General features: G+C 43.7%; 1 protein-coding gene across 1 annotated transcript in view; it reads left to right on the top strand.

Annotated features, from left to right (window-relative positions):
- The first annotated feature begins 449 nt into the window (after positions 1–449).
- The window catches only part of bmp7b (bone morphogenetic protein 7b), a 34,970-nt gene continuing 23,188 nt past the window's right edge, over positions 450–12,231 (top strand). The window contains exon 1 of the mRNA XM_078169908.1: positions 450–1,124. Coding sequence (XP_078026034.1) covers positions 725–1,124 — 400 coding nt within the window. The 5' untranslated portion in view covers positions 450–724. The remainder of the gene's footprint in view (positions 1,125–12,231) is intronic.

Below are 12,231 nucleotides of genomic sequence, written 5' to 3'. Positions count from 1 at the left end.
TCACAGAGTGCACCTGCAGAGTATAGTGGCAGCATTACAACTGCATGTTGCAACCTCTCCCACAGTATTAAAGTATTCACCCACACAGGCAAATAATCACTCTTTGATATGAGGTCTGTTATTTTCCATAAGCACACTAACACTGAAAGGCGTATTGTCACTGTCTGGACATCTGTCATTATTGAATCCACACAAGCATACAGGCACTGGGGATTGTGGGAAAGGAATGACGAAATGTGCTTTATCATAAAAGTGAAGCATCACGATACAAATCCCGTCCTAATCCGTTTTGTATTTGCACATGTAGCCTCAAGCATTTCTCCAACTGGTAACAAAGGCAAACTCCGCTCAATCCCCATTAGAAACCACAACATACTCTCCCTCTCTCCCTCTCTCCAGCTCCTCCCAGCACACAGCGCCTCCTCACAACTTGTTCCTGTCTCTCCCGGTGAAGCGCGTCTGCTCGCAGCCTCCACTCTGCAGTTGCAGGCTGCACTACAGTTGGTAGCTGTTGGCCACAGGTTGTGGATGAGGACAGAGGTCCGCGCGAACACAATCCGTCAAGTTAAGTTGATGTTTCATTCGGGAGCACCTCCCTCAACATGAGGGTCCGTACCTGACTTTGGATATTGAACACAGGCTGCCTGTCGCTACAAGTTCAATATCCATTCTCCAGAGTTTCGGCGAACAGAACTGGGCGCAATTACGCACGGCGAGCACCACCATGGCACCGATTTTGGATAGACGTGCCCCGGCTTTGCTCTTGGTTTGGAGCTACTGCGTCCTGGCGGATACCGCTTTTACGAACTTTACTTTGGACAACGAGTTCCACTCCAGTTTCATCCACCGTCGGCTGAAGAGCCAGGAGCGCAGAGAGATGCAGCGGGAGATCCTGTCGATCCTGGGGCTGCCGCACCGGCCGCGACCCCACCTCCACGGAAAGCACAACGCTGCCCCGATGTTTATGTTGGACTTGTACAACGCCATGTCCACGGAGGGGGACGAGGACAGATACTCGTACCCCTACAAGCCTGTGTTCACCACCCAGGGGCCCCCGATAGCCAGCCTGCAAGACAACAACTTCTTGAACGATGCAGACATGGTCATGAGCTTTGTCAATCTGGGTAGGCACCTTTTTCTCTCACAATTTTACAGTTTTACAAGATTCATACACATGTTGTAACAATGGCAAAATCACTACTGTGCAAACTTTTGATTATAATATTTCTGTGATATAATTTGGTGATTGTTTTTGACAGACATTAGAGGTCACTTTTCTTATGGAGACACACAGTTTTCACACATTTTTGGTTTGAACTTTCTGTCGCTGTGGTCAAGTGATCACCTGTAGGCCTGTGGTAGTGTTGTCAACAATATCAATTCATCAATACATATGAATTCTGAACACCTAAAACGGTTTCAGTACTCATTTTCCGGAGTATCGATACACCGGTACCAGCTGTGCTGCACGTTTACTATAGTCATTCTGCTGTTTTCTGCTACTAACCAAGAAAAGAAAAGTCGTAGTGTTGTCATGTTACAGCCTTGTTATATTTATCTTTATATAAAAGTCTTTATTCATATGCCCTTAATTTCAATTTTCCCCTTAAGAATCAAAAAAGGTATTGAATATCGATATTTTTCAAGCTATTAGAAATTCCAGTATCGTGACAACCCCAGTCTGTGAATGCTATAATTCCATATTGCCCTCCACTTGTTGCAACTCACTGCTGACTTTTAGGATCCATCATGAGTATTTCAATCAATGGTGACTGAATCATTGAAGATTTTATCTTGTTTCTTAACCTTAAGGAGCAGCATATGTATTTTCTTCTAATGTTCACACCTACATGCACATACACACACATACAGGAGACTAGCACAATAACCATGTTTACATGCAACTATGCACACTTTTCCAGCTAACACCAGGAGTGTCACATTCCAGTGTGCGTCTCTGCTAAACAGCTGTGCAACCAGCTAATGTTCAGGTGCTCCAGTTGTGGATGATGGACCAGCCAGCAGCTAATATGTCAACCATGTGTTATCTAAAGAATGAGTAAGTCAACAGCAGAGAATGGGTCCAAAGTGCACTGGGTCCTCCCTTCACTCTAATCTGGAGACATCCCTATGGACACTATAGGCCAGAAAATAGTGCCAGTCAGTGATGAGCCAGACTTTGTCCAGTTGGTTTTATTTGAGTCATTGTCTTGTAGGATACAAGCCACTCCAATAGTTTTGTTTGATTCTTGGTTGTTAAATGTTGCTCCCTGGACAGTCAAAATGAAATCAACCAGTCTTGGACTTTTTTATTGCTGTCAGTAACAATCAGAGGTTGTTAAGTGCAAATAATCACAACATTAGCAGGCGGTGTCAGATTTATGGACAGATAAACACGTCGTTATAATTCAATTTGCTCAACAAATGATGCAGTCACAGCAACTGCCCCGCTTATCTTTCAGCTGAGTAGCTGGGTTTAATTTTAGCGTATTAACCTTTACCATAATTTGGCCGGAGTCTGAGAAAATAGTAAATGAAATTCAGAGCAGGCGTACTGTGTTCAAATGTTTGCAAGCCACCAGACATTTTAGTGACATTCTGGATGGAGCTGAAAGTTTACATTCAATCCTGGAAAGATCATTGTTGGAGCGACTTGGCAAGAGAGAGGGAGGTGACACTGGTTCCTCCACTGCACTGTGTAATTACTGTGGGAGCTGCTGCATTGTGACTATTTTTGACAGGCTGTGACACAGATGGATTTGACCACAGAGACTCGCAAAGTCAAGGGCCTCGCAGAGTCGAGGGCCGAGGTTCGCAGTGAGCTGACGAGGAAGAAGGGAGCTTTTGAGAGAGAAAGGAGGACGTGAGATGGTCGGGACTCGGTCCATTTCTTTTGCAGGGATGATGCTTAAAGCAGACAGAAAAAAAAAAATCTAAACAAAGATGGTTCACATCAGACGGAGAGAACATTTTATTTAATATAATACAGGATTCATGGAATGAAAGTCACACTGCCTTCCTGAAGTTCTGTGGCTAATGCAATTACTGGTGGCACTTGTCCAGGTTGAGTCTTCCATGTGGCTCAGTGTCTCCAAATGTGTCGCTCATTTGGATATAAAGTGGGCATCTGTCATTGCGTTGTGTGTGCTATGTGCCACATGTTGCATCTGTCAGCAGGGTTCATTGTTAGGCTTCTTCCCGAGCCTCATGTAATACCATCAAATATGTGTCCAGGCAGCTTGATTGGAAACAGCAGATAGTACGCTGTTTCATTATCCTTCACATGAGAGAAAGAGAGAGAGAGAAGTAAGTGATGGCTATCAAATGGATTGACTATTTCCTCTCCAAATTCCTCTCTTTCCACATTTGCTCGTTGTGGGTTTGTTTTCTTATTTAGGTTGTCTGAGAGAGAAAACGAGTGTGGCTTTTATTTAAAAACTGTCCCTCAAAGCTCTGCATGTCTCCATGACTACCGTGCCAAGGTACATTAGTCAGACTTTGCACACTGGTCGCTGCTTCCTGAGAGGCCTGTTTTCATGCATTGGTTTATACTTTTGTCATTGTGCAGCAAGAATGTGTCTAATTTTACTGCGGGTGCACCATAGAGCTACAGTGACAGCAGTCAAAGAACATATGTCAGCGCACAATACTTAATATTGACATAAAAAAAAAACACTAGCTGTTTATCGTCCCTCCTGATTGCCACTCAGGGGAGCTGCTACACTTTGTTGTCGGCTTGTGTGAGTGTTGCATGACTCTGGTGCAGCCAGCATGGGCGGGTGTGGGCTTTGGGACAGACCCCAGGCCAGGGACATCCTCTCAATGAGTCACTTAAGTTTAAAAGCCCAGCTGTGTAAATGGCTTACAGCATACATTCAGAATGTACACTGACTGCTACACGAAACACAGGTCACCCAGGCACTGGGTGTGTGCCGGACATGCCGTGATAACACGCCAGCAAGGGAACGCAACGCACGCTTTCGCTGTCTCTAGAGGTGGCAACAGACAAGAACACAAGAGGCACGAAAAAGTGCATTTTAACATTACGTGCTATCATCTGTATAAACTGTCTTTCTGTCTACACACATCTATAGTCATACACACACATCTTTTCTGTAACTATTATTTAATGTAGTCCCAGCGGTCTCTGGCAGCATTAGCCCTCAGCCACCGTGAATTAAGGCATTTCCTCTTTAACAAACCACAGCTTCCAGGGCTTTTGGCCGCTACTTTGGCCTGTGCTGAGCTACAAGTTCAGTTCAGTTCATGTTAAACTCTCACACAGGCTGGTCACACTCAGCCATCCAGGCACACACACACACACACACACACACAAACACTCCTAATGCCCAACCCGAAATGCCAATTTACACTTCCCAGACCACAGGAAAGGGCTGTGACTTGGACGTCTGCAATTCGCATCCTGAATGACTGAAACAGTAGCAGCATCATCACCTGTGTTTGTGTAAGAGGGAGGGCTGAAGTCTTTTACTGTAAAATGTTATGAAGTGTGTTAGTCACCGCTTCCTTATTTTGTCATGCAATCTGGCGGGGATTAACGTAGCCTTAGGTGAGTGTGAGGAGAAGAGGCAACTCTGTGTTCGATATTTGTCCATGTGTGTGTTTGTGTGTGTGTGTGTGTGTGTGTGTGTGTGTACACTGGGGCCAGGCAGTAATTTAATATAATGGTTTATTTATCCAAAGCAGATTCATATTGTGATGACACAGTCTCATCATGATGTTATGCTAAGTTACAGGACAAGAGGGATGTTTTTCTAACTGTCAACAAAACCAACAATATATATATTATATATGTATATGATTATATTGTCAGTTTCCTCATACTTTCCAGTGTCACTGCTCTGTCCATGGTATTCTACCCTGAGGTCACTGGCTCCTTCAGACGCGGGCAAATCTTATCCTTTTAATGTTCAAAACTATTAACAGGCATTCAAAAGTTACACAATTAAGCTGGCTGTACACCAAACAACTTCTGAAGTGATTTCACTGTTGCAAACATTTTCCATTGTCGGGGTAAAATCATGAGAGTTTTTCTTGATTGTTTGGTGTAAGATGGTTATAAATCTCAGTCCAAGCTGGCTTAAGTCAGTCTTTTTCTCGTCTTGACGTTCCAGTAAAATGAAATGTGTTTGATATTAGCACAAGTTTTTAGTTTTGGTTCAGTGATGAGAAAATTGTCAACAACCAATACATGTGCTCCTTTCAGCACCAAGCAGAAAGCGAAGGCAGAAGAAGGCGCAAAAACTTGAGCAAGGCTTGGTTCTCTTGCACTTTAGGAAAAGAGGACAAACTGGTGGAGTTGTGGCATGAACAAGGGTCGGTGTTTAATGTAGTGTGTATCTGATCCACCAACTAGAACTTCTTTTAGTGAGAAATCGTACTTTTTAAAGTGGTTTGCCTCTCATACGAACCGTCTCCTCCCACTGAAACAGCTAACCAATGGAGGCTGTTAGTGAGTGGAGGTGGAAATCTCACTTTGTACGCAAATAGTTGAGTCTTATGGATTACATTGATGATAGTCTCGCTCACCAGACCTTTCTCAAGAAAAGAAAGGTCTGGCTGGGCCGACTCTCACTTTAAGATTGGAGAAAAAAACGCCCCGGCTGCTTGTATTTCTTTCAACCAATCACAATCGTTCTGGGCGGTGCCACAGCAACGGTGCGCTTGCAAAAATATTGCCGGGGGGAAACAGGATTTGGTGTAACACGCCCACAAAAAGATCGCCTACAGGACGCGAACCATGGCAGAAAAATGGCTACATCCCCGCAAGATCAAACACCGCAAAAGTTAGTAAAGGACGTGTTGAAAACTGCAACCGGAGGTGATAGGGCGGGATTTCAGCGGGTGGCTCGTTCCGCCCAATGAGAGGCTGATCTTTGCAGCGAACTTCCACCCTCTCAGACTACATTGATGATGAATTGACAAGAATGTTGTTGACATATGACGCCTTTTATCATGTGTTTCTAGAGTTGTGTGCTTTGCAAACACACATGGAATTGTTAATATGTCACATTTCTAAAATGGACTTTGGTGTAATATTTTCCACCAGGAGCAGGATGAAAAATAATCTCAAGAGGAATCTGGTTTTAGTCTTGCAAACAGTGACGCTGCAAGAGCCCCTGTCTTTGCAAAATCTTGTTGTTTCTTTAGATGTGAGAGGACTTAAGTCTTTTCAAAGTCTTCTTGTGTACGGTGGACATAAGTTTTAGACTGGTGTAATGTGTAACAGTAAGACAGTTTGTTGCTTTGATTGCTTTAATTGATTATTTTATCAGTGATTTTGCACACATTTGCCATAAAATGATAAATAGCATCATGACATATTCTCATTAATGTCTTGATAATAGCTGCTCAGTTTCAGTGTCCTGGTACTTTGTGTGCCGGCCCACTGTCACACTGTCATGGCTTACTGTTCTTAAAATCGTCAGAGTTGGTGTTGTTCAGTAAAAGCATCGATAAAAGTGAAAAAAATATCAAGCCAATGAAAAAAAAAGTGCTACCAGGCTGCATTTAATTGCTCAGTGTTCTGCTGCTGTTAATCTGCACCAGATGTGACACATTTCACTAAACAGAGTTGAAAAGCAGTACACAAACAAAGCTCCGCTGCCTTCTGTCTTTGCTACATGGAACATTTTGGTAGTCGTTATCTCACCCACATCCAGCCGTCATGTTGCACGTGGTGACCCGTTTTAGTAGTATTGTGTCACATCGATGCGTCGCCTATATTTAAGGAGCGAGTTGAGGCTGTGATCAGAGAAGGGAGAGGTATCGTTGCAGACTTGGCTGAGTGAGTCAGTGCACTAGCTGGTAATTATCCACTGCGTTACCTTGGTGACCTGACAGGGCACCACCTGGCTCTCCACCATTCACGGCCCTCTGTCTGCTCCCTTAGGGCTGTGTTGAATGTCTTTTTTCTTACATTTCCTATTAAGGTTTTCGAGTGATGCTTCAACTGCTGCCGTCATATTTTATGACGTCAAAATTAAGACAGAATCCTCAATTGGAATGAAGTGATTCATCACATTAAATAAGTCAGCCTTTTTTTATGAAATCGGCTATTTTGTATGATTATAACTCATCTGTTTCATCAACATAAACACATGCAGGAAGCAGGCTAATCCAAAACTATGCTACAATTATAACCATGCCCTTAATCTTATAGCAATGACTGTATATAAAGATGGACAGCATGTCTCCACTTCCTACTACTATAACACAGTGACACCAAATATCCCAGATACGGTCACCACCATCGCGTGACACTCTAGTGACTTCATTTGGAGCCAGAGTCCATGCAGTAGCAATCTCTGCACTATTGAGCTCCCGCCCATATACCCATCTGACCAGTGACAGTGATCGTGAGCACACCATTAGGCACACAGAGCTGTCAATAGTGATGTCCAACCAGGTTTTTATAGCATTAAATAACCACTTAAAACTTATCAGAAAAAACGAATACTTGATCATACATCAGAGTGATAAGAACTACCTAAAATAACAGAAACCATCTTTGGGATGAATTTATTTGATTTGTACATTGAGTTTTGTCCCATCTGCTAACATGGAGAGGGCGGGGTTTATGACCTGTACTGCAGCCAGCCACCAGGGGGCCTTTGAGATGTTTTGGCGTCACTTTTTGGGAGCTTTCATATCGTCAATCTTTTAACTTTAATTATAACATTTCAGATCAAAGGGAAACTTAGCTGATTTTAAATCAGCTCTGTGTCAGCGCAGTGCGGGCAGAGGGTGTTTGGCTTGCACTCTTGCCGCTAGTACCTGGAACTTCTCGCTTATTTCCTGGCAAAGCATATCGTTATCTTTAACATACGCGTTTATTTTGAAATTCCCATGGCATACCACCTTCCTAAACATTCTAACAGTGCTAGCAGCATTGGTAAGCAGCCAAGAATAAGACAATGAGGATATTTACTGAGCGTCTCATATCGATTGCAGGCCCTGAATTGATTTGAAGCGAAATCGTATTGTCCTTTGTCCTTTGTGATACCAGCAAATATTGTATCGTTGTCCAGAGAACTGACTAATATCATGTGATATACACCCCTAATTTTCAGCCTGATCTGTATCTGCAGCTGTGCAGAAATGCTAAGGTTAAACAGAATGAATAAGGAGGCTGTACGGCATTCAAATAATGACTTAGAAATTTGAATGTCAGTGTTATGAATGAAGCTATTTGGTACGGCCCTAATAGGAGCTGCCACACAGTTTGTCTGCCAGTTCCCTCTGCTTTATAGAACGCGTTAATAGGAAGGTAATGAAGAGCAGAGAAGGGAAGAAATGTCTAACTGGTAAATTAGGTTGGATTTATGAGAGGCTTTGGCTTTCAGACAGCATTGTGTCACCGGCTCACACACTCACAGCCGCATGCTCGGAAGCAGTTGTGTCACACTGCAGTCACGCCAGAGGCACGCAGCTCTAGTTTTTATAGCCGATAGCAGAGAAGCTGAGAGATCCGCGCTTGTAATTTCAAATGAATACCTTCAATATCTCCCTTAAAAAAAACATATCTCCCGTTCATTCAGCCCCTCCCCACCCTCCTCTTTTATTGCATTCCTCTTCACAGTGGGCTGCCCATGGTGTTGAGGTTAATACAGATGTTTCCCTGTGTCTGCAGGCCAAAGCAGCTGCGCAGAGAAACTTTATCTTTTCAGAGTCCAACAAGTCCCCTCATCTCGACCTCCACCGTCATGTCTGGCCCTGTCTCCGATCTGTCCCACACGCAGGTCCATCTGATACCAAATTTCCCTCCCTACCCTCCTGAACCAACAGTATTGATTATCAGCACTGGCCTCCTAGTTTTAATTAGGTAGTTATCATATGGTCCCAGTGGTGTTGTGTGGTGTTTAGTCTCCAATCTCCTGCTCTGGCCCTCACCTCCAGGGGTTTCAACCTCCCGTGCTTCCAGACATAAAACATTTCAACACTTTCTCAAGTTCTTTTGTGTGTTTTTCCACTCCCCACCTCTCTCTCACACACACACACTCAGACACACACCTTCTCAGAGCCCAAAACACAGCTTTTTCCTTCTCTCTACTACATTTCTCACTCCTTCACACACATAATTTTTGTCCATAGTTGAGTTGTAATTTCATGGATTCATCTCGGTCTCTCCATCTCACACTAGAAGCTGCTTCCCAAAATGTGTCCGAGGAGACTTCTCATCACACGAGGGCCAGAAAATTAAAACACAAGTATGTGTTGAGGGCGAGTCATTCCTCTGTGTGCATACAGCTTGTCTTTGACACTGTTAGTACGCTTTTCTTCCTCCTGTAGATTTATGTAATCGCTTCTGTGTACACTCCCAGTGAACTGAAAGTGTACGTAAGCGCATGCATACGTGTATGAAGAGAACCGCACATACACTTTAGTGTTTTTTTTACCCAAGAGGAATGTTTCTGGAGCTAATTAGTGTTATTGAGTGCATGTTTTATTGCCTTCTGCTGGACAGGGAGTGAGCAGAAGCAGAGGAATGTAACAGTTGGTACAGATAGCCCTGCCTTCCTGTCAGGTAATTTCTCTTAATGCTCTCCGCGGTTTGATGTATTACACCGAGGTCTGGTGTGTAAATAAATACCACAAATGGAGACAAAGAATCTCTCCTCTTAAGCTTCAGGCAGCTTTACAAAGCCCACAGCCGCAGAGACCCAGAAGAATCTTGTCTTTTTTTTGTCCATTTGTTATCTCTCAGATTCACCTGTTGAACCCAGGAGTCCAGAATGACATCTGGATGTACATAGCAGAGGCTCTGTGCTCTTGGCCAGGCTGAGGCACTTGCTGGGAGGGATGATGAAACACTCTGCGGGTGGGACTTGACAATGTGGCGAGTGGTCAAAAGGCCCAGATGTACTAAGCAGCGGGTGTTCTAACTCGGCTATAATGATGGACGGGGCTCCTTCCTTGCCAGGAATGTTGGTCTCATTTTAGTTTTTCTAATAATTTTGACTTTTTCTCTTTTCTGTCTGTCCCCCAACAAACTCACACAATTTGCCTTTTAGATATGCGACTACTGCGAAATGCATATAGAAGGAGGAATAACTGACACATTAAAGTGAGCTGTGTGATTATAAAAAGTGCAGTGGATAACAGACTGAATCATATTTCCACCCGTTTAGCTTCTTCTCTTTCATCTGGGTTACTTTGGCCTTGCCTTATCAGTGACCGGCAGCACATAAGACTCCCTTGCACTTCAATGACGGCGGGTACCAAGCAGAGAAGCTGAGAGAGCAGATGTGGGCCAGAGCACAGCCAGAGATCCTGGGACCAACAGCTCTGCTCCTGCAAAAACAAATACAGCACTCTTTGCTTGGTACTGGGGCACTGACAGGGCAGATGGGAGAGGAGGAAGGAGATGAGAGGAGAAGGAAAGGAAAAAGGAGACGGGAAAGGTGGATCACAAGTGGATGCCGTGCATTTCTTTAAACCCAGTGCATTTCTTTCTTTATTCCTTTTTCTTGTGGGAACATACTGTGCTTCAGAGCATTCGTGTTAGGGCAGTTATGTGTGTGTTTGTGCATAGTAAAACACTATTTTCGAGCCACTCACCCTGCCCAGTCACCAGCTGCACTGTGTGATGTGTGTTAGCTCTCCTAGCGGAAGATTGCGTTAGCGGAAGCCCGTAATACTGACCAGATTCCTCAACAGGTTCCAACAGCCAAATCAAAGCTTGTAAAAAGCCAAGCAACAACTGTATGCAAGTGTTTTTATGATAAGTGATGAAATTTTTGCATCTGTGCAGCGTTGAATATGAACTGCATGTGGCAAGTTTCTATTTATCTAGGCAAGCATTGCAGCTGTGTTTCTCTTGTATTTCCTCTACAGCTATTTTGTTTATTTTAAAAAGCAAGGGGCTGTAATTAAACAAAATAAACAACAAGCTGTTAAAATCAGGGTGCCAATGTGCCCATCTTGTGTGCGTAAGATGCCGCTCTGGGATGCAGGAGGAAATTGTAAAAAGTTTTATGTAGACACCGGGGAAATCTGTGTGTCTTTTTGTGCCAATGTGCGTATTGTATGTGAATTTTCCTGAGGTCTATAATAAGAGGCGGCTTGGCTGGTCGAGGAGGGTGTGGCCCCTGTGGCCACAAAATTAAAGAACATAAAAACAAGGGGATGAGGGGAAGAGTGAGAGGGGGAAACTGAATGGCTGTGGTTCCACGTCTCTGAGTTGTTTTATCCTGCAGTTAAGAGGAAGTGCAGATGGTTAATGTGGCATTAGTGCAGAGAGATCCCTCACTGCCTGGCACAGATCTCTCCACACCCCTCCATCCCCGTCTCTCAACACATTATATCACACCGCAGAACAATGACCGCTGAAGATTTAGGATGTGGTTTCTTTGTTGTCACCGTTGCCTTTCACTGATGTGCAGTCTCTCTTGACAGACCTCTGAGGAAACATGATGATGTCTAAGCTCCAATTTCGGAGATGACTCAATTTGTCCTGCAGGACTTTCAATCACTGCAGTGTGGGCTCCTCAGATTCACCACTGTGGCTCACAGAGAGGCTCATCCCAAATATAAAAATATAAATATAAAAAAATATAAACATTGTAAATCTCACGTACCACTTTTGGTACTGAAGAAATTGTACCAGATGGTGTGTCTTTTCTTGAGTAACACTGAATCTGGTGATCATTTTTAAAAATATAATTTTCCATGTTGTGAGCACCATGAGCAAATTAAATTGGGTGGGCACAGAAAGCTCAGAGATAGATATTTCAAGAACTTTCCACTTTAAAGGCATAGTTTGACATTTTGGTAACATACATTTATTCGTTTTCTTGCCTAGCTTTAAGCGAGAAGCTCGACACCACCCTTGTGTCTGTCCATGAAATACGAAGCTGCAGCCAGCATTCAGCTAACTTTTAGCACAAAAATGGAAACAGAGGGAAACACCTAGACCAGCTGTGTCTGTAGGTAGGTATGCACATATTAAATTAAGTAGGCTGGACAGAGCCAGGCTAGCTGTTTCCTTCTGTTTTCAGTCTTTATGCTAAGCTAACCAGCTGCTCCAGCTGCATATGTAATGGACAGATATTAGAGTGTAGGGATGACATGAGAAGTGATACCGATATAATACCAAGTCGATTCAAAAATCCTGAAAAGGGACAGACGGTACTGACGGAGCAGCATATGCACCAACAACATTTCTAGTCTGTCGCTGAATGCCAAAGGAAGAAGAGGAACGCCTGTCAA

The sequence above is a fragment of the Epinephelus lanceolatus genome, chromosome 8 (assembly GCF_041903045.1).
Source record: "Epinephelus lanceolatus isolate andai-2023 chromosome 8, ASM4190304v1, whole genome shotgun sequence".
Classification (NCBI taxonomy): Eukaryota; Metazoa; Chordata; class Actinopteri; order Perciformes; family Serranidae; genus Epinephelus; species Epinephelus lanceolatus.
Note: the sequence above shows the minus strand (reverse complement) of the source record. Positions and strands in the feature narration are given on the sequence as shown.